A 26499-nucleotide genomic window follows, 5' to 3' on the forward strand; every position below is an offset into this window, starting at 1 on the left:
TCTCTCTCTCTCTCTCTCTCTCTCTCTCTCTCTCTCTCTCTTTATTTTTTAAAAATGTTATTGAACATGACAGAACAAACGTGCTAACAAATAACAACATCAAATAATGACAAGGGATACACAACACAAGTGTCATAGTGGTATAAAACAAAGACAATAACACTGAATAATTATAGCTATAGTGCATAGTTTCTGTCTTCCACATGAGGAATTCTAAGTACTGACAACAATTCTGTTGCCAGATTTTTGCTGTCTAAAATAGCCGTTAAAGGAATTCAGAGAATGTCGAACCCAAATGCAGAGACAGCCAGGCAAGAGGTGTAAGCTTTGAGGATTTAATACAATAATCCATAAAAACAAAAAACAAAACAAAACTAGTCCAACGTAGTGAAAGTCAAAAAACAAGAATCGCAAGAAACAGGAAGACTGAGACAAAAACACATACAAAATCCAATACAGAAATAATTCAATTCAATTCAATTTTATTTATAGTATCAATTCATAACAAGAGTTATCTCAAGACACTATACAGATAGACCACACTCCAGAATTTACAAGGACCCAACAGTTCTAGTAGTCTCCTCCAGAGCAAGCAACAGTGCGACAGTGCGACAGTGGCGAGGAAAAACTTCCTTTTAGGCAGAAACCTCGGTCAGACCCAGGCTCTTGGTAGGCGGTGTCTGACGACCGGTTGGGGTTAGAATGAAGAGTGGCGATAACAAAAATAGAAAAAATTAGTAGTCTGTAGCAGTTCTTTGTAGTAGTTCATGGCATAGCAGGACGCTGTGCGGCATTACAAGGCACAGCAGGACGTAGCAGGGCACTGCAGTGTAGCAGTAGAACATGGCATCACAGAACATGGAGCGGGACCAAGGCAACAGCTGCTACCCTGATTTTGGAGCCTCTCTGATCCAAGGGAACATTCTGGGGAAAAAGGACATAAGGAATGACTCCCCAGAGCTAGGTTAGTAACAAGCATTTCTGGGACATGGATGCACATAAATGAAAAGATGGAAAGATATAGGAGAGAGGAGCTCAGAGTATCAGAATAAGTCTCCAGTTGTCTAAAACTGTTATTACAGCAAAACCAAGAGAGACAAGGTAAAGAGAGCTCCAGCCCAGTCGGGCCAGAACTCTCCCCAACCGGATCGGGCTGTATGCCAAGTCTCCCTTTAGTTTTATTATATTCTTGATTATATGATAGAGAAATCTGAAAACTATGTGACTAACTACTACTCCCTAACAATATTCAATTCTATGCCCTAACTAGTGTATCAAAATAAGTCCCCAGCTGTCTAAAACTATTATTACAGCAAAACCAAGAGAGACAAGGTAAAGAGAGCTCCTGCCCGGTCGGGCCAGAACTCTCCCCAACCGGATCGGGCTGTATGCCAAGTCTCCCTATAGTTTAATTATATTCTTAATTATATGATAAATAAATCTGAAACTATGTGACTAACTACTACTCCCTAACAATATTCGCTTCTATGCCCTAACTAGTGTATCAAAATAAGTCCCCAGCTGTCTGTAAATAATGACCTAACAACAGACAAAGACAACAGAGAGACTAAATAAAAAAGGTAACGAGGTGAACAAGGGACAGGTGAGATAGGGCTCACAAACAGGTGAAACACATCAGGGTGGGACAGACAATCACAAAGATCAGAGAAAACACAAGGCAGGAAGTTTAAAAAAAGCATGGGATGGGAGAAAACACAGACTACAAAATAAAACAGGAAACTGAAACGCATACACAACCGGAACAGTTATGTTTTGAATTTCAAAAGTTCTTTCGTCTAGGTTGCAGAAATAATCTAAAACTTCTTCTTCTTCATTTTATAGCGGGTTGCAACCTTAAAATGATCTAAAACTTAATCGCAATTTATTATTTATTTGGCAAAAAATCTTTTCCTCAGTGTTTTAACGCATAAACCGCTTACGGCTGAAAAGAAAATGTAATGAGATTGAGCGTACAAACTTTGTGTCAATATTTACAAAATTCAACCAAATTTTTTTCATTCAATATTACTTAATTAGCATAAAAACATGTTGCTGGAAACATAGATACGGACAGTGGCTAAGTTTACATGCACATAGTATTACGTTTTTTGCTGATTATGCTGACTAAGCTCTGTACATGGCTAATGAAAGGGACTATTCCATTAATAGGCCCTTTTACATGCAGCCACACAATATAGGATTTTTAGAAGTATCAAAGTTTTCCAGCGGTGGAGGACTCGTTTAACCATGTGGACAAAGTTTCCCTCTTTCATTCCTTCAACCAGCGTCTTGAAAAACCTGGTGATACCCAAGTCTTTTATAATGTTTAGAAGTGGAGTGTTTCTCCCTCTGACCAGGAATGTGGGCTTTTGTTCTGGGCATGCTGGTTGGTTTGTGTACAGCCACCATAACAACAGACAGAGCTAGGCCTTAAACTGTCACGAAATATCATAAAAACCCTTATATTCCGTATGCGCTGGATGCATCTGGAATGTAAATGATCTATGACAATGTATCCGGCTGATTTATATGGCTTACGTTACTGTATTGTGTACAGTTTACTTCATTTGATATAGCACGTGACGTGCAAATGTTCCGCCAGAACAAGTTCCTTCCTTAATGCTTAATAACTTGCTGCGGCCGGAGCTTTGCGCCTCCCAAGACGAATGTGATTGGTGTTTTTTTTCTTCTATGTCAGAATATGTGTGTGGTGTAGCCAGGCCCACCTCCACAGTGCTGTGGAGCTGGCAATGTGAGACTAGTTTTATTGAGATCCAGAGGCTCTCGGCAAAACTAACATATTGTACCTGTACATCCCAGCCCATGGACAGACATTTGAGGGAAAACACTGATATCTGACTAAATAATAACAAAACTGAAAGATCTCATGTACAGCATTTGGTTACTAAAGTGGCTTACACAGTGAATTTACAATTAACATAATCAATAAAAGTGTTATGTGTCATAGATTAGAATAAAATGGTTTTATCAAGGTAGCAAGAGATGTAAATGTGCTTTATTTATATACACTTTTCTAGTCTTAACGACTACTCAAAGCGCTTTTACATCATACAGGATACACCATTCACACACATTCATACACTGTGGCCGAGGCTGCCGTACAAGGTGCAACCGCCTTATCAGATACACACTCACACACATTCACACTCCGATGCGCGGCATCGGTGGCAACTCGGTGTTCAGTGTCTTGCCCAAGGACACTTCAACATGGGACTGCAGGGCCAGGTTTTGAACTACCAACAGATTGACAGGCAACCCGTCTACCACTGAGCCACAGCCGCCCCAGATGTGAGTTTGCGTTGTAATCCACTGACCTTCCTGACAAATATGACATTTCATTCCTATTTTAGTCTAGCCTTTGTTTAACAAAATCAAGAGGCTGCACAAAATGTACCTTCTACTGCTGCTGGTACAAACACATTCAAACTAAACTCATGTCATGATTGACATGAGATTTGATAAAGCAATCCTCTCCTGTCATTGCAGCCCGTCTCGTTACTACCCAGTGAACCGGGGGGTCCCTGGTGACTACTATGGCTACCCTGGTGGACCGCAGTATGTGGAGGAGTACGCCTTGTACCCGCCGGGGGTCCGACCCGACAGTATCTGCTCCGTCTCTACTTCGGGCGGCTACGACCGGCGCTGGACTGTGGAGGAGAAGCGCCACTCGCTGAGGGACGGACCACATCAGCTGTACGGACCCACAATCCCCAGGGAGCAGTGGAGGCCGCAGTGCTATGGTGGAATGGAAACATCCATGAGACGTCTGTCTATCCAGCCGCGTTCCAGGTCCGTGCCCAGGTCTCCGTCCTCGTCATCCTACTCACCCAACTTTGCCTCACCGGCCCGGTCGCCGTCTGCTCGCTTTGACCGCTTTCAAAGGGGGATGAGGGACGACATGATCTATGCTGATCCATCCGTCTACAGCCTGCGGAGATCCCTCAGCTCGCCCAAGGTAAAACCACAATTGTGTGGTTTTAGAATAATACAGTAGATATGAAATGTAAAACTAGGGCTGGGTACTGCACATTGACACTTTTTAGGCACAGGCCAAATTGACTCTTTAGTATTCATACCCAGTCATTCAATACCCAATTCCAAGGAGCAAATCTTTTCAGCATCAGTGAACCAATAAGCATGCCGCATTCTTCTACCAAGATCTATTCATGCTGCTCATTGGCTGTCTAACGTTTCACATCAATGAGACAGGCAGGAAAAACTCTACGTCACACAGAGCTCTCCTAGTTGGAGCTGAAAAAATGGAAAGATTTGTGCCGTAATGTGGAAGTTTGTAATTTTTGTTTGTTAAAATGGATTTTCTAACTAAATGTAACGATACCCAGCCCTAAATGTACCAACTCAACTTGATAATTTCTTTGTTTCAACAACATATTACCCATTACCCTTATTTTGGGGATCAGAGATCCTAATTGAATGGGAGCCAGCTTGTATCTCATGTTTTCTCTGATAGTTAGACTGAATCCAGCTTTGGATTTTAGGAAAGTAAAACAAAATGGAAAGGGTCTGAATTACATCTGAAAATTAAAACTGACTGTTAACGACCATGGGCAGCACAAACAGATCATCTTGAAGTCAACAGGGATGAAAGAAAGAATGAGAGATAATGTTCTGTTTTCATCTGCTGTATCCATATTCATCCTACTCCAGTCTAACAACTGTCATTCATTCTTGCCTCAATTCTTCCCTTCCTTCTTTCCTTATTATCTTCCCTCCCTCCTTCAGTATGACTACCCTGGTGATAGGAGGTCCTTAAGCCAAGGATTATACCACTACAACTACCCTGTATCCCCTTCCATCCACAATAAAATGGTATGTGCTGCTATTGTGCTTTAATACATCTCCATCTACTGGACTACATACTGTATAGCCATACACACAGTCTGGTCCACAGTAGTTCTGGCACTTAATGCAGTGCAGTATGTGTAGCTTTGCTTCGGGGTTTCTCCTGTATATCTGCACTAACCCTGCACACCCCACTCTCTGTCGGGACCTATTCTTTCTTCTTCTACTCTCTGCTGCCCTGTCCCTAACACGGTGCTGGGACCGCTCTTGTGTGCATTTGTGTGTGAGTGTATGTGTGTGACTGTATGTGTTTTAGTTTACACATAGGAGGAATGGGACTTAGGGGGCTTTACACCTGCCTCATTTAGGTTGGTTGAATCGCACTACAATGGCTCTTCCCCCTCAGTGCAGTTTATTTGGGCAGGTGTTAATGCAACAATTGCACTCGGATGCGCGCCAAATGCCGAACCAAATCATGTCATGTGGTCAGTGTGCCCGCAAGCGGTAGGGATTGCGCGCATGGGTGCAATAAACCATCTAAGAATGGACTTTGGCAACAACAGCAAAATTTAGGCACCAAAACAGCTAATTAAGTTTAGGAAAATGATTGTGATAAGGGTTTCACGTTTCCTCTGTGAAAGTATTGAAATTACTATGTTGTTATTTTAGACTGATTTTGTTACATTTTGTGTAAATTCTGGCCGTAGCTGTATCCCTCCTAGCCACAACCGTCTGAGACCATGTCCACGTTGGTACAAAATCTTAGAGGTGCATTGATCAGTGCACAGAACCTCCACGCAGAGTTGCCAGGACGCAATGCTGTCCACACCGCCCCGATCACGCTAAGCGTGAGAAGCATTCACACGTTTTAAAGTAGTAAGACTGATGAAGTCCCAGAACAAGATAGCAACAGAGACTTGAGATTACATTTAAGAAATAACAATTATTTCCCATTTGTTAAAAAGAACAGTGAATTGGGCAGCTTTTAATTCAAAACTGCCCAGACATTTAGATCTAGTGGTGTTTAATTCAGTGGAAAGTCTACCAGTTGGATTGTTGCTAAGGAGTGGTAGAGCTTCAGTGTGATTGGCAGCTTGGCTGTGGTGCTTTGCTTTGCAGCTATCCTATCTGAAAGCCTTCCATTTGTACAGTATGTATCTGTGTGATTTCCCTGTATGTCGCTGTCGCTGCTGCTGCTTGGTCCAGGAGGACATGTTAGATCTACAGCTGCAGCGCAACCTGGATTACTTAGACCAACAGGTAAGAGGATACACACACAGTATTTTTTGCCATTACATATTTCACACACAATTCTGCCCAGTCAGTGTCTGAGTTTCCTTCCCCCTTCTTTATTCCCTGTTATTGTCTCCTTTCCCATGTTTCCCCTTTTCCTTCTAAAGGACACTAGCCTGTAAATTAAAAAACAGATATTATTAGCTTACCCTTAGCAGAGTTCCAGTATTGTTCCAATCATGCTGTTCCTCAAGCTTGTTGCCAGGTGTCTGTAATATGAGCTGAATCTTCAGGTGCTCGAGGGAAGCCACCTAATTGGCACGGTTCGCAGAATGGTGGAGCGCTCATCCTCAACAGCAAAGCTCTGTATACAAGTAAGGGAGGAGAGAGAGCTCCACAGGGAGGCAGGCTTTAGCCAGCAGCACTACATCACAGCTGCTTCTCCTAGGGGTTAAGCCTTAACTAGTCACTCTATTTTCTAGGTGGACTTTTCGTCAGAAACGCCTTTTTGACTTAGGGAACGCTAGTTGGCTAGTCCTGGCCAGTGGTGGAAGAAGATTTCAGATCCTTTTACTTATGTAAAAGTATTTATACCACACTGTAAAAATACTCTGTTACAACTAAAAGTCCTGCATTGAAAATGTTACTTAAAAGTATGTAAGTATCATCAGGAAAATGTACTTAAAGTATGAAAGTAAAAGTAGTCAATGCAGAAACAATCCAAACAGTTCTGTGTTTAAGGGTCTAATCATTTCACTTAATTTGTGAAGTACCACAGCTGTCAGATGAATGTAGTGGAATTAAAAGTACAGTATGTCTCTCTGAAATGTAAAGGAGTAGAAGTAGAAAGTGGCGTGAAAATAAGAGAGTTAAGTAAAGTGCAAATACCTTAACATTTGTACTTCCAAATGTACTTAGTTACCTTCCACCACTGGTCCAGGCTAGGCCAGTTTAGTACCAGGACAAAGGCCTGTATGGACCAACAGACTAGATATTCCACACTAACCCAAGCCTGCCTCTCTTGTCTTCAGTCCTTGTCTCGTCTGCATGCATGTTGTCCATACTGTCATTTACAGTCAAACAGATTTAAGGTTATGTTCTTCTCCATCATTCCTTCATTATTCTTTTATCATACGTTCTGCTTCCGCTTAGATGCAAGGGTCTGTATACATTTTACTGAAAACATCGTATGACTGTGTGGACCGCATATGCAGAAAAGATACACAGACTGCAGGTGTGAACACGTATGTGAACTATGCATTATTGATTATATTTAGCATCGCTCTGCCCCCACCTCTGGCTCAGAGAGTCAAAGCTTGAATTAGAAATCCTCTTCATGACTCATTCAGTTGTCATGTCCTTTAAAATTGTCCAGCCATTTCACCGTTCATCACAACTTTCCATGGTGTTGTTATAAAGATTGGTTTCAGGCAACGCTGTTTTCAGCAATCTTACGTTCCCATTCATCTCATTCAGTCAGAGATCTTGGGAGGACACATTGTAAATGTGGATGTGCGGCTGGTGTGGCAAGGGGATACTTCCCATTCAACTCCTTTCAGTTATTTATAGCCCAAGAGTTATCATGACATATTTCATTGCAGTTCGTCATTCTGAGACATGAACCAGGAGCTTCTGTGACAATTACAAATGAGCCAACGTGCAGGTGTCCACTGTACGTACATATGCCAAAGGGTTCTTCATATTAGACTGAAGATTGGCTCCATGGAGTTCTTCTGGCGCCATCCAACTAGCGGCAGATGTAACATAGTGTATTTTGGAAGAAACAACAGTCACCTGGCATGTGCTGCAGCAAACATGAAAGGGCAGCTGGAAAAAATAATCACTCATTATAAAAATAACCACTTCTTTGTTGGCAGAGAAATCGTTATTTCTCATAGAAATTGTTGTTGATGACTTTCTGAATAAATAAAGCTGTACATTCCTCAGAATGAAGAACATAATGTTAACAAATTTTGCTTTTGTCTCATTGGGCTGGTTACTGTTTGATTGAGGTTGATCATTTGGATGATTTGTTCCACGCTTGTTTAACCAGGTACCTCCCTTCCATGATGTCTACAGCAGAGAGTTACATCCTACCCTGAAGCTCAACGAGATTGAAACCAGTGTAAGAGACACTGCATGCAAACAGTAAACAGGATTCTCACTTTTTATGCCTCTGCACCGGCAAGAGCTGTGTCCAGGGACATTATGTGTTTGGGTTGTCCGTCTGTCTGTCTGCGTACCATTATCTTAGTCTATCTCAGGAACGACTTAAGGAAAATGTTTCAATTTGGCACAAAATTTCATTTTGACTCAATTATGAGGATTAGGATTTAGTGGTCAAGGTATGACCTCACCTAACAAATGTTGGCCTATAATTAGAAGAGAATTAATAAGAATTCATAGAATTACTAAGATACTTATACCAAAAATTCACACATATATCAGATATAGGTTTATTGTCCTGGTGTCTATATGCTTTTGGCCCTATATACTGTATATATATATATATATATATATATATATATATATATATATATATATATATATATATATATATATATATATATATATATATATACACAGTATATATATGTATTCATGCGGCTACGTTGTTGTATTCTTTTTCTTGGTTTAAGGGTTTCTCACTGGTCTCTTCATATACAAAATATATGTGGTAACCACCCGCTGTTCTGTCCAACAGAAACTCTTGGGTCGACTGTGTGAGCAGAGCCAGATTCTGAAAGACCACGAGGCGGTTGTCCACCGACTGAGAATGGACAAGGTACATCACTTTTCACAGGATGATATCATGTGTTTAAGAAATGTTCTGTATTGGAAAGCTAACCAAATGTGTTGTTATGATAAAAAAAAAAAAAAATGTTATCTGTGCATTTAACACTTCTTACCAAAGGTTCTGTTTTTCTGACATATGCATCATTGGCCACAAAAAATAAAAACACCTGGCAGTTAAATTCAATACAGTCAGGGCTCTAAACTAACTTTTTTGAGTTACAAGCCAATCACATTTTCTACTAGCCACACTGTTTCCAAGAAAGATAAACCAGATTATGAGTGCCACAGATATACAGTAAGAAAACAGACCAATATGGAGACACTGCTAAATCGTTTGTGCAGCTGGCCGATTCATACAGACGCAGGGTTATATGCTTTATTCCTCGCCAGGCAAATTGGCTAGTACCTTTACAATGTTACTCGCCAAACCACATCTTATCCGGGTTCGCGGGTGTCATTCCAAAGCCCGGAAAAAGGTACAACAGCACTGCAATGTACACAACCTTAACCAAAATGTTCAGGTTTTTTCATGATTAAAGTCTTTGGTGAGTCCGTTTTACATTCAGCCCACTCTGTTGCTGTTGTATGGGATTCCTGTGATAACATACTCCCACATTACTATTTTTTATAGAAATCCTGTACTTATAAAGCTGTTGTTATATGTCCTAACAACCCAGATAGTAGTAATAATAATAACAACGATAATTACTATCACAACTGGTATACTTAACTGGAATATGTCTTTGAGACTGAGTGGTGAGCTGAAATCCTTCACAAGGTATTTAAGTTTAGGAATATTGGCAGGAAAGCTTGTTTCCAATCAACTCTTCCTCCTCCTTGCTTGCCATGGTTGCCGTTTCCAGGACAGCCTAGAGGAGGCGCTGGTGGCGACTCATCAGGAGATGGAGCTGTACCATAACCAGCCGTTGGCCATGGAGAAACTGCGCTTCAAAAAGGAAACCCTGCAGAACCAGCTCATCAACATCAGAGGGGAGCTCTCCCAGGCCTCCAGCGTATGACTCTGAATAACATATTCACCTATGTGTGTGTGTGTGTGTGTGTGTGTGTGTGTGTGTGTGTGTGTGTGTGTGTGTGTGTGTGTGTGTGTGTGTGTGTGTGTGTGTGTGTGTTTTAACAATCTTACTCTGCCCAGATTATCCTTTATAATAGAATTTTTTACACACTTGAATGAATAGATGAATGTACAACAATTTCTGTCTCTCATAAGGGATAACGGTTCACTCTGCTCAAACACATACTCACATACTAACACATTAAGATACAAACATAGCTGTTAAAAAAAGGTAAACGACTAGCTGACCAGGCCCGAACTTCCCCTCCATTTGAAAAAGAAAATAATAATACATTATGCAAATATAACTGTTCAGCCACACGACTTTCAGTAAACTGTCGAATGATGCCAGGACCATATGGTGAGAGGAAGTGCTGCTTAAAAAGTGCTATATTTAGCTATAGAATATCTTTATAGACAGGAAAATGGTAGAAAACTTGCAATACATAATTAACAATGTTACATGCTCCATGCAGGAAATAAAGTTTAAAGGCTGTGTTGTGCTTCTGCGCTGGTGTGTGCGTCAAGCCGGCATGTATGTGTGTGTGTGGGAGTGTGTGGTAGAGGGAGAAGTGAGAGAGTGATGGTGATTTGCTTCGGAGCAGGAACCTACTCTAGAGTCAAAGTAAGAGAAACCAAGTGTCTCCCCTATGTTTCCTGACCACGGTGGGAAATCTGTAGCACAAGAAGTTAACCCTCACCTTGATTTCATACTGTTTATGGAGAAGGAGAACCAGGAAATGAGTTGGGGGAAATGCAACACTACCAAGCCATGGCCAAAAGACGTGCGTCAGCATGACATGTAGTTCCATTTTTTGAGAGGTTTATGTCTGGCTACGGCACAGAGCCTGGCATGGCAGCAGTGTGGTCAGGGGGTACGTTGTTGATTCAAAACAGAAGCATAAAATGGCCTTAGCATGTGTTGGACAGTCAAAAAAACTACATTTGATTTCTGCTTGTCGATTGCCTCAATTGTCAATTGATAGAAGATTGTCTATCATTATGTGATAGACAAAAAGTTTTTTTTATTTATTTTTTTAAATCTTACCATTTATTCTCAATTGATTCTGAGAGTTTTTAATATCAGAAAGATACAATATAGAAAAGAAATCAGGCATGATTTATGTCCACCACAGATGTTAGAAACTCTCTGAGCATGACATGCATTTATTTTTACCTCTCTCAGGCTTTAACCACCAATCGTATGGAGTTTGAAGCATTGGAGGATGAGGCCAATGCCATTCATGGAGATCTATGGGAGCAGCTTAATGCAGGAGGGCAGGTAAAAGGTCACACTGGCAGTATCGCTGTCTGCCGTTAAAGCCCAGCAGTAACTGATATGGGAAATGGAAAGCTTGTTTCCAAATGGATGTTTGGAATATGGAGTTAATGTAAACTTCAAGAAACTAACATAAAAACCAAAATACATATAATATGCTTATAATGGTAATTATGCTAGATAACCACTTCTCAATGAGAAAATAAATCTACTTCTTAACTTTAAGCATAACATGTACTCCTCTCCACAGCTCTTGTACATCATTTACGCTAAGGATCTCATTGTCTTGGATCTAGAGACCACCAGATCTGGTGTTTCCTAACAGTGTAATGATGTACTGTGGCTTGTTGTATACATTCTCTGTCTGAAGTAAATATAGGACAAGAACGCAAAGTCAAAAACTCTTTCACTGTGTTGGACATATCATTGGATCCGTCATTAGATAATTCTGTTATGTTGAAAGAATTGTTAACAGTGTTAACATAATTTAATGTTAAATTTAAATTGTGGTAAAGACTCAAAAGTTTTCAGATATAACATAGTGGTCAGGGTTCAAATAAAAAAAATCTGTACCAAATGGTTTGGATAAATACATGTATTTCTGGAACACCCCCAGTAAAAAATAATGCAAAGAAGTATGAAATTATTAATTTGTAACATACGTTTGGTTTGAATATTTCTTTCAATGGTTAGTTATAGCTTTCCTGAATGTAAGTAGTAGATACAGTATAAGTGATATGGTTGTGAGGTATGCAAAATGTTTGTATATGCTTAAAAGGGCATTTATCCCATATAATATACATATTTTTCCTTACCTTTCGTGGTAGCCTTTCCTGTAAATATCTGTTTTATTTGTCCAGGTTAGCAAATACCTGCCCCTGAGATTTCTGCCTACACCACAATATAACTGAATGAAATCTGGTTTGTGCTGCTTACATAATTGAAAAGGTCCATTTAGGTAGTTCAACAGCAAATGGATAATCCTAAACCATAGGCCTAACATTCAACAGTTTTTCTAGTTTTTCAATTAAAAGTACTTAACATTCCCTCTCTCATATGACTTTGTCTGTACTGGCTTTGTGCAGAGTGAACTGGTACGTAGGCACATCCAGAAAGAGTTTTGGAGAGTCCAGGATGTATTGGAGGGACTGCACAAGAATAACTCATCCAGAGGCACTGACACAGCCAAGCACAGAGGTAACAAGCACACTGGGAATGAATCATGTTTATTGGAAATACCAGTGTCTCCATCATGTTTATTCTAATGGCTCTATCTCTGCCATCCCCAACCCCCCTATCTTTTCTTGCACAGTGGCCAGTGGTGCATCAGGCTCCTTTAGCACCAATAGTCCAGCCAGTCCCCTGAGCTCAGTAAGCCTCACCAGCCCGCTCAGCCCCTTCTCCCCAGTGCCCGGCTCCCAGGCCTCCCCCACCAAACAGCTGGGCCCGGAGGTAAGCACCGGACACATCCAGCTAGCCACCAACCCCAATCCAAAACCTGGCACAAGCCCATTCTCCAACTCCAGAACCAACCCTGAACTGCGTAGAAAATCAAGCCCTAAATCCCGTCCCAAGTCTTGTATAGTGGCTCATTTCAAAACCGACCCTAAGCCTAGGTGTAGACCCAGAAGTTACATGGACCTTGACACAAGATTGCATGCAGAAAACACAAATTACTATGGCTTTCCTCAGTTCTCCCTAGCTTTCCCAAACCCTGGGGAGTCCTTGAGTAGATTAGACCCTGTGATCGAGGAAACAGACCCAAACTTCAACTGCAGAATCAACTCAAACTTTGACCAACCTATGAATCCTGCCAAAGCCGGAACAGCAGAACAGATCAATTTTCCCAGAGTAAAATGCCAGGCCTCCAAATATACCAACAAGCATACAGACAGAGTCCAAACTCAAACTTCTGACATTCAGGAAGTTAGTTGGCTGACCTCAAATGTTTTCAGGCAAGAAGTCAAGATTGGCCTCAGAAAAGATGTCTATCCAGAAAACCACCCATATCACTTCTCAGCAGAATACCATGGTGGCCTAAGAAAGCTATCTTCCAACAAATGCTTTTCTACGCCTGAATCGGAGTTCCTGCTTCTCCAAGACTCCTCACAGACTGATGTTTCATCCTTGCGCTACAGCCCAGACCTTTTCAAATCTTCAGTCACTTGTTTTGGAGGTGCTAGTCATGAAAGCCAACTCCATCAGCAACTAGCGTCTAGGTCGTCATGCCATGCTGGTGCTAGTACTAGGCCCCTTACTTACCCTAACAATCGAGGGGGATTTAACATTAATCCAGCAATGCGTGCCATAACACAGTCTGACTCACCCGGTAAAGTGTTCATGCAGACCAATCTTTAAAGAATAAGGTATCCATACTTGATGGTTGAGATTCGCAATATTGTAAATACAGTGACAATATTTCTCACCAAATTAATGTGGCATCATGTTTTTCCCCTTTAGTAAAGCTATTGGTGCCACGTAAAACATGGAAGTGGCATGTTCTCTCATTGATGTCTTCACCAAACTCTCCATGGTATCAAACATGAATCCGATCTGTTCAAAAGATTCGTGTTCAGAGTTTCCTGTCAACTAAATAATATATCAAAATATATCTGAGCTGAACATTTAAATTAGTTATTTGGTCTTGTAGGCGGTACTTGAGCATGATACAAGTTATGTATTGGACTAAGAGCTGGAGAATCCCATTCCAATCCCATTCCAAAGATGGACCCTAAATGTTGTCTTAGCAAAACAATGCTTTAAAAATGTTCTAGGTGAGAAATAACTTGTGAACTGTTTATGGCGAATGAATTCACCTAAGCTGTCAGGTATTTTCATTTGCCACCTGCGTTGTGGTATGGGGAAGTGAGGACCCAAATGCAGAGACAGGCAGGTAGGAAGGAGAGTAATTTGCAGGAAGTTTAATAGCAAAAAGAATAAACAAGAACAGAGATCCAATAATACAAAAACAAAGTCCAAAACTCCATATATCAAAAATCTCAACAAGTCCAAGGAGAAAACAAAGAAAACCAAAAACAGGAACAAAGACATTGGGAAAACGGATCACAGGGAGGATGCAAAATGAAGAACGTACCGACAGGAACACCACATGATGGACACGCAGACTGACAAAACAATCTGACAAGAGACAAGGGAAGCACAGACACTAAATACACTAGGTAATAAGGTAACGAGAGGAAGGTGACAAGAAGGCTGGGAAACAGGTGAGAAAACATCAGTTAATCACAAGAGCGGGAAGACACAAGAAGTAGAACTAAAGACAGGACAAGACAAAAACCAGACTTCAAATTAAATCAGGAAACAGAACACACAGACACTCAGGGGAACAAAAGACAGCAACTACCATGCAAAACCAGGGAGGAAACACAGGGAAATAACAGAAAACTGGGTAAAGGAACCAAATAAAAACCAAAACTATAACAATATGGGGATTTCCATGGCTAACTCCTTAACTTAAGATAAAGAACCCATTCCACAAGAATCATTCTCATGAGTCCTTTCTGCTCTGCACTTGCCTGGCTTTTTATCACTCCTCCTGATGTGCAGCACTCTCTCTTCAACCTGTCCTTTCTCCCAACCTTCCTTCCTCCCTCCCTGCCTCCTGCCTTCATGGTGATCTAGGAAAGTGTTCCCCCAAGGCCTCCCCTCCCCAAGTCTTATTACCCTTTGGAGCCCTCCCCTACCTTCCCTCCCTCCGTCCCTCCCCTGCCCTTTGACAGCGCCACCTGGCTACGCAGCTTGGGCATCGATGACGGTTACCTTGATGGTGAAGATTCTCACATCAGAAAGGTATTTGGGTGTTTCTGCCCCTGTCCTGCCCTCACTTCACCCAGTCCTGTTGTCCAATGCCATCATTTAAAAACATCACTCTTTACCTTCTCAATCATCAGATACCATTCATCCCTTCATAATCCAAGAGTTTTTCCTTCTTTCAAACCTCAAATTATTCAAGCTCTCCACCCATTGCCTCTGATGATCCCTCTGTATCTCCATATCAGCCTCTATTTGAGCTTCCAAAGCATTTTTCCATAAGTGGTTGCTCCCCCTTGGCTCTTTTTTAATTAATCGGCCACTAAAAGCCATGTCAGCTGCATGCTGTAACAGGGAGCTTCCTTTTTTTTTGTTTAACATCGTACATTTTAGTTCAAAAATGCACTGCAGGTGCTTTGTTACAGAGGCCCTCCGATGACCAGCAGCACTTAGTAGTATGATTCCCGGTGTGGATTTCTCTACATCTACAGGTCCTCTGTCAAACTCTCCATGTGCTTATTTGTGTAGTGGCTGGTAGCGATGTAGTCATTCTAGACATTCTAGGCTCATGGTCACACCAGGAAGCAGCACAGTGAAAGACACCAGGTGTCGCAATTTCAATTTTAAATCAAAGATTTATCAAAATTAACATTCGATTTCAACTAGCGAAATCAGAAGCAGGAGTGACAATTCCCCCAGTATTCAGCGTTCAGTATTTTTTCCAACCTACTTGCGCACGTCCAAAGAAAAAAACAACAACTGATGCAGTGTAGCTTTCTGGCTGGTAGAATGCAGCTAAAGACACCCCTAATAACCACAGTTAATTCAAAGCAAAGCATTTGAACCAACCAATCCTGTCCCATGACTGGCCCCCGACCATGTTGCATCTCTTCTGTGGAGCAGTTGATACTTGTTCCGTCGAGATCAACACTGTCAAGACAGTTTGCAGAAACAGTCATTCATACTGGTGTGATCAGGCCTTTACTGTGTCCGCCATGACAGGTAGGCAAGGCGTTTTAACAAAAAACCTTTCACTCAGTGTTTAATTAACAGCTTTGGAAGTGTACTGGAATTTTTTCACCTTAGGCTTCAACATTGATACATGACACATAATATCAGTTCTCTTTCCTTGCAGCCCAAATTTGGAGAACACAACAACATCAGTGACATGCAAGACCAGGTCCAGGATAGACAATCCACCATGAATAAAGGTGCAACAACCAAATGTTAAGTTTCTAAGTATGGAGCCAGTATTGTAGAAAAACTATTTCCAAATGTGTGTGGAGAGTTGTGCAACTGCATTTCGATCTGTGTGTGCGTAATAGGATTTGCAAATGTGTATTGAGATTTGTAAATGTGTGCATAGGTCTGTGAATGCGTTGATAAATCTATAAACGCCTACATAGATCTGTAAATGCATAGACAAATCTGTAAATGTTATACTTTTTTGATATTTTGTCCTTAGTTAAATAAAGCCACGATAATTACTGTAGGCTGTAATTACTGCTAGACACAACGCTAAAACACACACTCCTCTCATCAGCACCTAGCAGCGGTGATAAAGCCAGTGCGGCATCGGTATAATATGTTTTTAACTTTTCAACCAATATCTATGTACGCATTTACAGATTTTTTTTACACATCTAGAAATCAAAATACGCACACAAAGATAATTTTACACATTTGACAACTCCTATACACAATCACAAATATCAGTACACAGTAAGAGTTTCTTTTACACATTTTAAAATCTGATTACCAACGGACACACGGGTTGAGATACAGTTGCATTCTAGTTTTTCTACAACAATGGCCCCATACCATGTAATAATGCAACTGATCCTTTCTCAGCTGATGATCAAGATTTAGCAATCAACTTTTAGGCTGTTACACAGAACCTCATGGAGCATGTTATTACACTTTATATCTTTCTACTGACATTTGTAAATCACACATGAAAGAAAACCCATAATCCAGTTCAGAATTCACTCTTTTGAGGTATGACTGTATCATTGAATCAAGTGAGGCTGATAGGATATGCATACATTGCTGAACAGATTAAACTTTAATAATTCAGCTTCCTCTTCTTTTTCCATGGTTTTGAACTTATCTGTTGTGTCACTTGCCAGTTGGCATTGTCCCTCCTAGAACGAAGTCCCCCACCGACGAATCACACGGCAGCTCTGCTAGAGTTTCCCGCCATAATGGCAGAGTGCCTAATGGAATCTCTAGGGTATGTCAACCTAAACTGCATGTATATACTATCCAAATGTCTTTCTTAACCCTTCTATTTTCGGTAATGGTCAATATGGCCCATTTCAGGTAATGTGCCAAATACTCCATGACATTGTGTGACTTTTTGATTGATTGACTGTTTTTTATTGATTGTTGTTTTATTGTTTTTTTTATTGCGAACAATCAGCATACTGTAAAAGAAGAAAAGTGAATCAAATCAGATAGATAAATCAATCCAATTCCATAAAAGAACAAAGAAAAGGTTGAGTTTAAAGAAGAGCCGGCAGAAGCATATCGCTTATATCATCCTGCCCCTACCAGAGGCAAACCAGTACTGGCCTCAGTATTCATTTTGGCTCACCACTGCAGTGCCGGTTCGGTTAGGACCGGGCCGACTGCTTGGCCTCCTTTATCACTGCTTGTCGGTTTTCTCCAGAACCATTGAACCCCAAATTAACTTACAGATGGACCCAAAGCAACCCAACTTACTTACTGTGTACAGACAAAAACATTGTATTACAACATTTACCTAACAGAGAACTGTTACTGGTTACGTTGCCGATTCAGATTTTACTTACAAAACATAACCATTAAAATATGATGCATTATTATTTATTCTATCTTATACTATCCAGCATTAAATTAGAATTGAAAGTTCCACCTTGAAAAAATGTAAATATATGGACATTGTTCTGATATATAATGCTTTCCTTTTTTTTCACTTTAAACATTTGAAAGCTATATATTAATATATATTTCTATTAATAGTTTAGAGTTTTGCTTTAGAAAAAAATGTTTGAGTACTTCTTTTACGCATGTTGCCAATACCAACATGCACAGTTAGAGAAATTATGAAAGTAAAGCAAGACGCTGTGTCCCTGGGCCCTCAAATCAATTACTTTATTATATTGAACATTTCAGTTCATCTAGCCTTACTTTTTTTATTTTAATAAAACTGATTTTGCATAAGATTTTATCTAATACATCTCATCATTACCTGATAAAAAAAAACACAGGTGCCTACTGACAGTGTTATCCTCACTTCCCAACTGACTTTAGCAGTTTAGATAACATTAACTCAACTGTCCTGCTGTTATTACACACAAGTGAACTAATCAAAGACAAATGCCTCGATCATGGACTCATGCTCCTGCAGAAATGTGTAGGAAACTGGCAATTAGATTATGTTAATTAATGATGATTGTTTTGCATTTTGCCTGAGTCCTTTCCGTGATGTGCGGTTCACGCACACCCATCTGTTCAATCTGCAAAAATTAGCTCTTTCTCTCATAGTCCAGGTTAGTTGTTGCTGTCTATCTAGTTGTACAGTATGACCACTGGATTGGCACCACTAAGGTCCAATAGGACTAGACTGAAAACTGTGTTCCTATGCCACATCTTTGTCACAGGAGCGGCCGAAGAGCGCTGTGTTTCCCGCGGAGCTGAAGTCGAAGATGAGCGTGCAGGAGCAGAATGAGCGAATCCGACGCAACCAGAGCAGCTCTGTGAGGGAAAAGAGGCGAAGTCTAAACCTCTCAGGTGGCCAGTCTACATCCAACTACAAAGTGGTATGATCAACCATGTGATGGTAATAGTATACATTTCCAGACCTTCCTCCACAGCGCTGTAGAGGAGGGTGTGGCTGGATGGGAGAAAAACATACTCAGGTTTATTGACCACAATCGTTATGGGTGACACTAGTTGCGAACGGAGGTATGGTGCCTCTGCAAAATGGTCTCAGGAAGGAAATTGTTTTGGTGGACCAAGGGCGAGCATTGGAATTAAAATGACTGTCATGTGTGCGGTGAGAATTTTACTGCAAAAAAAGATAAATATAATTTGAATGTCGGTTCTAGCTCTCAGGATGTTTCCTGAATCAACCAGAATGTAGAATGCCAACCCAAAGAAAGCAGAAGTTGAGGGACATCCGGCAGAAAATGAGGGCCATCCGGCAGAACCTCCAGCGGCACCAAAATATCAAGTATAAAGTTAAACCTAATAATGTGTTTATACTCTCAGCTACTTTATCTGTTAGATAAAAGTTGTAGAGAACTTGGAAGCTTTGTGCACATTCAAAACTTGCAAGGTGACAAGTACTTGTCATCATATTAAATTTACACACGCATGTGTGTAATTATAATATTTATAGTAACTATAGTAACTATAGTCCATATATAAAACTCTCATTTTGTTAGAACAACTTGATATACAGTACATGTATAATTTTAAAAGTAAAATAGATTAAGCCTCAATAACACCTACGTTGTGTTCAGAATAATAGCAGTGTGTTTAAAAAGTGAAAAATGCTCAAAATACTTTTGGCTATTTTTTTTCCAACCTGGAACCAAGACTTTTCTCGCTACCTGGTGTGTTTTGGGTCATTGTCTTGTTGAAAGACCCATTTCAAAGGCCTTTCCTCTTCAGAATAAGGTAACATGACCTCTTCCAGTATTTTGATGTATTGAAACTGATCCATGATCCATGGCATGCAATAAATAGGCCCAACACCACAGTATGAGAAACATCCCCATAACATGATTTTTGCACCACCATGCTTACTGTCTTCACCGTGTACTGTGGTTTGAATTCAGTGCATGGGGCTCACCAATAATCTCACTATTGTATAGCGTATTGTACACACAAATGTAATCCTTACCACCATCAATAAAATATAGCTCACATCCAATTCAACCCTTTTCAATGGGAACCACTTTTTACGTCAAAATAATCTATAATATATAATATACCCATAATATCAAATTAGTGGTAGGGGAATTTTAGGTAATCAGAAAACTGGCATTAAGGGACATACACCAAAGATTTAAAACAAGTTGTTTTTATGCATATCACCGTATGCAGATTTTAGTGTGTTAACTGTGGTGGCTTTGACAAGGTAGGTTGAAAAGGATGGGGCTGCAGTCTTCCATAATTAGAAATTAAATGCAGTTATCAAGCATCACAACACACTTTTTATTGAGGATTGATGCCATGGGCCATATATAAAAAAACAAAAAAAGAAAATTCGAAAGATAAATAGGACACTTTTCCGAAAGGGCACTTATTTAGTCCAAGACCAAGAGACCTAAAGAGCAGGGAATGCTGTGCATGTATATGTTAGTTGCTCAAATTGTTTGTAGGTTTATCCAATTGTGTCCAGATATGTCGGCCTTTGCGATTAATAGGAACCATGGGAATGAAAAATGAACAAAGGGGTACAGTGTAATTTGCATTTGAGATTGGGTGTGGCAATGTCAGGCTAACACATAGCAGCAATCCCTCCCCAACAATTTGAATTGATCCTCAAAGCTTTAGTGTGTAACTTTTGTATATTTATGAACACCCGTTACATTCAAGCCACTGCCAAATTAGTTGATACAAAGCTAATTAAGACTGTCAGCATGGAGGAGGGGTGGGGTTGGTGCACGATCACAGAAGGCTTGTATCATGTGGACGCAGTTTTGTTGTTGTTACCATGAATTCCTCATGGGGGAAACAAAACTACTGTAGCTTTAAGATTACAGGTGTGTGTGTGTGTGTGTGTGTTTGTGTGTGTGTGTGTGTGTTTGTGTGTATGTGTGTGTTTGGACAGATCCGAAGGCGGCTGACAGCTCACGAGATTGACATCAAAGACCTGGAGGCAGCAGTTCGAGGCCCGGGGCAGGAGTCACCTCGGCAAGAGATCGCTCGCCTGAGACGGTTAACGGCTGAACCAGAACCCTACGACCTGGACCTCAGCAGAGAGGTGAGATCAACCGGCAGATGCATTGCTCGCTCAGTCACTCTTCTTCTCATTCTGTTCATGGCCTGTGAGTAGGCACCAAGTAAGCACATAGAGGTCTCTGCGCTCATTAAAGCTCACAGATTTATGAAGCTTCTAAAGGGACATTTGGGGATTTGTTTTTTTCTTGTGTGTACAAGATACTTTTGGTATCTTGTACTCACTTTAAAGATGAAAAGGCCACTGTTAACTGATTTCATGCTGTGAATTTGAAATTACTATTTTTAGCCACATAAGGTTAGAAGTAATTTGTTAGCACGTATGTGGATCTATATTTATTTAAGTGCATTTGTTCCAGCTGATGACTCCGGACAAGGTTCTGATCCCGGAGCGCTATCTGGACGTGGAGGACAACACTCCTCTCAGTCCCGAGGAACAGAAGGAGAAGCAGAAGAAAGTGGAGCGGATCAAGACCCTCATTGCCAAATCGAAGTGGGTCACTTTTCTAGGCCCCTCACATATTCATTTAAACCCATACCTATTGGTCCTATAAAAGATGCCCTTCATGTTCCTTCCTTTACAAAAAAACATGCTGAAACTGTACTTTGCATGTCATTGGTGATGAAGGAATATGTCACCCACTGCAACAGTGAGAATCTCTTACGTTTAAAACTCTTGACCTTTTGAAGTAGACATAAAATCACAATATTTATAATGATAAAATTTTTAATTTCAAATGTTTTAATTGAAAGTTGTGATTTAGAATTAAATAGCAACAGCTAAAGATTGATTGTGACAGTCAAGTTTAACATTATTTCTTGCTTCCATTCCCTTTTAAATTGCTGAGGAACCAAGAAGAGTTGTCCACTTTCTTCATTAACGTTAAAATTAGCATTTTAGAGATAATATAATACCGTTAAGGTATTATATTATATTATAATATATATTTTATATATATCAATAAATATTAATAACAGAGAATACAAAGTGTCCGTATATGCAGATGATATTTAATTGTATTTGTCAGATGTAAAGTTTTAATAATCTGTTACTAACAAATCCTCCATCCTCTTCCTCCTGTTTCTTCTTCTGTCTTTGCGTTTCCTTTCATCCACCCACAGCCTGCAGAACATGGTTCCTGTGCTGGACGGCCCTGTGGATGGCGGGGCTCCAGCCAGCTCCCAGCAGCAGTTGCAAGAGCAGGAGAAACGTATTGAGATCTCCTGCGCTCTGGCTGCCGAGGCCTCTCGTCGCAGCCGCCTTCTCTCTGGTGAACAATCTAACAATCTAACAATCCAACATGGCTGCTCCGTGCATCAACAGTTGTGAAAGCTACGTAAATACAAGTTATTAGAACTTCTGTCTTATTTGTGTCTCAAGATATTATTATTATTAATATAATATTATTATTATTATTATTATTATTATTATTATTATTTTGTGATAGAAAAAATTCTGTCCGGGGAGATGTGAGTGAGTGTGTGAGTACTTTATACATATTTATACAATCTGGACATGCATTTAAAGGATACAGGGTGATACAGGGAAACAAGAATTTACAGTTTTCTTTACCCTGAAAGTCCAGAGATGTGTGTATTTTCACAGTCACACATCTGAATGAGCACAAGTCCCTTCTCCTCAGCTACTTACCCTTCTCCTTTTGATTGGTCCACTCCTTATTTTTCTTTCCATTTCTCCCATGTTCAATCCTCCCACTTTGCTCCACCTCATTCCAGCCCAGTGCGCCCCCAGCACCCCCACCTCCCCAACTAGCCTGGCCCCTCCCCCTTCCTCTGCTGACTTCCCCAACTCAGCCCACACCATGATGGCGTGAGTCATGCAAGGTAAGTCTGCGCTCCCCACAGCACGTCAACCTGTCCCCTGTGCTTCATTCCCTGGGACTGCTTTTGATTTGATCTACTGGGGTTTATGATATGATACGTTGTGCTCATTTTTATATGTTTAAGATGTTGATGACCCATTTTTGGCCCAGTGCTCTCAAATTTAATATGCAATATAATTAACTGGACATACATTTCATTGAAAAAAACCTTCTTACAGACAAATTTCAGATTTCACAAATTGTCAATGCCTATTGCTTTTTGTCTTTTTTTTGCAAAATGCAATAAGACAACCAACTTTAACTACCTGCTTGGCTTTGTGTAAATACACAACATTATTTTGGACTTGGCTTGGACAAAACTGTCTGTTGAAGTATCCTTTTTACTGAGCTTGAAGGTCCATTCTTGTAATTCTCAACACAAGGTTCCATTGTTTCTCACATCACAACTTAGCAACTCTATTGAAGTAACAAATGAAGTAGTTGAAAAGCTTCAAAAAATGAAGTTGGAACTTGTGTTGGGATTTTCTTGGTCATTTCAAGTCCGCTGTAGTTTAGGATGTGTTGTGTTACACTGGCTGGTCATGGTCAGTGACCCTAGACATGCAATCGCTCAACCAATGGCACACACTGTGTCTGAGCGTTTCTTGTCACATTACCTCCCACAACAATTGGCAGGAGCCATAGTAGTTTGATTTACTTTTTCCCCGCCCGCATTCAGCAAAGATCCGCCCTACTCTGCCTTCGATTGTCTAGTACTCCTTGCCTTTTTCCCAGAATGAGAAAGAAAAAAATGACTCTCCCTGAGCACTCTCTATAGAGGATGGCAGGCTTAATGTTTAAATGGCACAAGTATTAACAAAAATATTTTTTAAATTACACTTTGTTTTAAAAAGATTGCCAACCCCTGATTTAGTAGGACAGACTCCATGTCCTGCTGCAGCCGTGATTATAAGAAACTCTTTCTAAAAATGCTCACAAAGTTAGATTTCCATTGATTTGCAAAATAGCAAACATTAGTTTAGTATCCAGTGACACAGGTATCCTTATATGATCTTTATATCTCTCTTACTCCATCTTTTACATGCCTCTTTTTGCCTGTAGCTCAAGCCTTGGCTGCTGTGAAGTTTGACGGAGCATCTTTCTGAGGATTCACCGGACAAACTACAACAATGAGGATGGTCCCCGGACAAATTAATCATTTCTTTATAGCACCTAAACTCAACTTCAACACAAGCACGGAAAGCTTTCAGAGGAGGTTACTAGGAGGCAAGAGACAATTTCAAATCCTGATTGGAAGCTATACAGACTTGTGAGCTCACCTTCCCCAATTCCATCCAACTCACGGTGGTCTCCTGCAATGTGTGCTCTGTGGCACCAAGGAAGGTTCCAGATCTTCTACCAGCTTCAAGGTGTGAAATATTTCTCTATAATTTTGCTCAGGACAAAATCCACAAAGAAGAGATTACAGATGAACTACAGTACGATGATGATGAGATATTTTACACGTATAAAGACAAAATGTACATATGAGATACCCACACTGAAGAGTAAGAGGGAAGAGAGCTGCAGAGATAAATCAAGAGAAAGAGTATGGGAAGAGGCCAGATGGACGTCTCTGAGGTTGACTGGTAGACAAAAGCCTCACGGACTAAAACCTACAGAGAGGCTTTGAACATGCTTCTGGACACTAAAAGCCACACTAATGTTTCTACTGTAATCATCTAATCTCCTTGGAATATACAGTGGCTTGTGGCCCAGTAAGGAGTGGTGCTCAGTGACAGACAGATTGACATATTCTGACACCTTAACAACATACAACTGAGCAAAATAAGAGTGAAGCCTTTCATCTTTTGTAAAAAAAAAAAAAAGAAAAAAAAAGAGAACTGAGGACTCCCATTCTGAACTCACTGTGATGCCTGTCCCACCAAGACCTTCACCCCCTTCCACTTTTCCCATCCCATCAACATGGTCAGTTATTAATTACACTCATGTGCAACTATTGGTACATACATTTGATTTAGTTAAACGTTATGTCACCTGGATAATGTTTTGCTCCAATGCATCGCGCATCTTTCACAACAAACATGCAAAAGCCAACCCCTTCTCATTTCAACTCATGCTTTCCTTAGATACTTGTCCAGTGGCCCTTAGCTTCAGATAGTGACATACCAGAAACCTTTTAGGGTCTGTATGGGACGCACTTGGCAGAGCAGCAGCTCTGTGAGATGACATTATTTCTTTCACCCAGAATACTGGGGCTCGTGTCCCTTCTTGTCCCAGATGGCACTTAAATGTGCATTTTTTAATCCCCTGCACGTTGAAAAATGACGCCAAGGGGACCCAGAGTGTTAAAAGTTAAAAACAATAGGGTAGGGGTTGGGATTGCGAATGTGCTGAAAGAGCACATAGTTTGTTTCAAGACAGAGCTGAGGATAAGGAGCATTACATCAACCATGACCCATGTTACGAAGCTCCTCATGGAAACACCTTGTCCTACATTGGATTCAAAGTGTTGCATACGTGAAACACAATATGCATTTTCTAAACTGGCATCCTCACCCCCTTTACTGACATACTTGTAAGATTTAAAGTAAAGCCCCTGCTGTACTCTAAAATTAACAGCTCTGTACATACCACGTTGTTACCTTGCATGCCAGCTGGATTCTCGGGGTATCAAGACCGATCGCCAAGCAACAATGGCGGATGTGATAGACACATCATAGTTAGTTCATCCAGTCACCTGCCAGGTATTTCTTTAAGGTGCCTGCCCTTTTCCAAACAGTTACCAATGGCTTCTTAGATGGTTCTGTGTACCATCTGTGCAGTTGATGACATGTTAGTCTCATTGAAACACTCTTTTCTACATTGAAAGAGGCATCTCACAGCCTCTACCTGCTGTTAATGCTGCAATGCCATTGGTTAGAGTCAGCCTATTTGGGGGTCAACATTCAATTCAGTTGAATTTTTGCCAAAAAACATGGAGGAAAATCAAGGCAGGGTGCACAGCTGGTACTCTGCTTGCTCCTTGTTGTGTTGACTTTACTATGATGTGAAAGCCATTCAAATTGTATAGTTGAAATCTTATACTTATTTTTGTTGAATTATGGGCATTTCATCTGTATGATGGAGTGTTGTTTGACACTAAGACAGACATGTTTACTGTGGTTGGACTTACTGTCTGTACGGTTCTGTCTAGAGTGAAGTGTTCAAACCAGAGCTGTCAGACACAAAGTGACATGCTTTCCCCTAATGAGGTGGGCCAAACATTTTAATATGGAGAACAACACCAGCAGTGGATTATATACTTTTACGATGGCTGTTTCAAAGAAACAGCAGGCTCACACAATATTCTACCATAGATGAAAAGAAGCATCTGCCCGAGGCAACAACAAAGCCTAAAGGGAGAGACAGTTACTGCTCAAAGATGAGGTTGAATATGAGTCTGGAAAGCCTTTTCCTGAAAAAACATTTTTAAAACTTTAATTTTTGTAACCCCTCTTACCTTTAGACAAAGATGGTGGTCATCTGGAGGTTAGACAGGAAAAAAGGTCGGACTACTAGAAGGAAATGGGATGGGTACCAGGGACAATTGTGTTGAAGGCATATACTAACAGAGCCATCCACCTGCCTGACCTCCATACCATCGCTCTAAATGAGCTTCACATTTCGGGTCCTACCAGACTCTGGTACATTTCATATGTACAGACAGTCTGGCCACTCTCCATTGA

At 40.6% G+C, this 26499-nt stretch overlaps 1 protein-coding gene across 21 annotated transcripts in view; it reads left to right on the forward strand.

The window, feature by feature from the left end:
* The window catches only part of plekha6 (pleckstrin homology domain containing, family A member 6), an 82504-nt gene extending 57874 nt beyond the window's left edge, over window positions 1-24630 (forward strand). For 7 of the 21 annotated variants that reach the window (XM_034869139.1, XM_034869136.1, XM_034869131.1 and 4 more), the window contains 19 exons: window positions 3508-3976; window positions 4765-4851; window positions 6031-6084; window positions 6351-6431; window positions 8111-8182; window positions 8762-8842; window positions 9717-9866; window positions 11112-11207; window positions 12290-12401; window positions 12517-12656; window positions 14847-15014; window positions 16111-16186; window positions 17105-17208; window positions 18620-18778; window positions 20800-20952; window positions 21272-21420; window positions 22050-22198; window positions 22665-22772; window positions 23873-24630. In XM_034869139.1, the coding sequence (XP_034725030.1) occupies window positions 3508-3976; window positions 4765-4851; window positions 6031-6084; window positions 6351-6431; window positions 8111-8182; window positions 8762-8842; window positions 9717-9866; window positions 11112-11207; window positions 12290-12401; window positions 12517-12656; window positions 14847-15014; window positions 16111-16186; window positions 17105-17208; window positions 18620-18778; window positions 20800-20952; window positions 21272-21420; window positions 22050-22198; window positions 22665-22762 (2398 nt within the window). In that variant the 3' untranslated portion in view covers window positions 22763-22772; window positions 23873-24630. The remainder of the gene's footprint in view (window positions 1-3507; window positions 3977-4764; window positions 4852-6030; window positions 6085-6350; window positions 6432-8110; window positions 8183-8761; window positions 8843-9716; window positions 9867-11111; window positions 11208-12289; window positions 12402-12516; window positions 12657-14846; window positions 15015-16110; window positions 16187-17104; window positions 17209-18619; window positions 18779-20799; window positions 20953-21271; window positions 21421-22049; window positions 22199-22664; window positions 22773-23872) is intronic. The other 14 variants (XM_034869150.1, XM_034869132.1, XR_004656304.1 and 11 more) reach the window with 13 other exon arrangements.
* Window positions 24631-26499: the final 1869 nt, after the last annotated feature.

Source organism: Etheostoma cragini, chromosome 4 (assembly GCF_013103735.1).
Source record: "Etheostoma cragini isolate CJK2018 chromosome 4, CSU_Ecrag_1.0, whole genome shotgun sequence".
NCBI lineage: Eukaryota > Metazoa > Chordata > Actinopteri > Perciformes > Percidae > Etheostoma > Etheostoma cragini.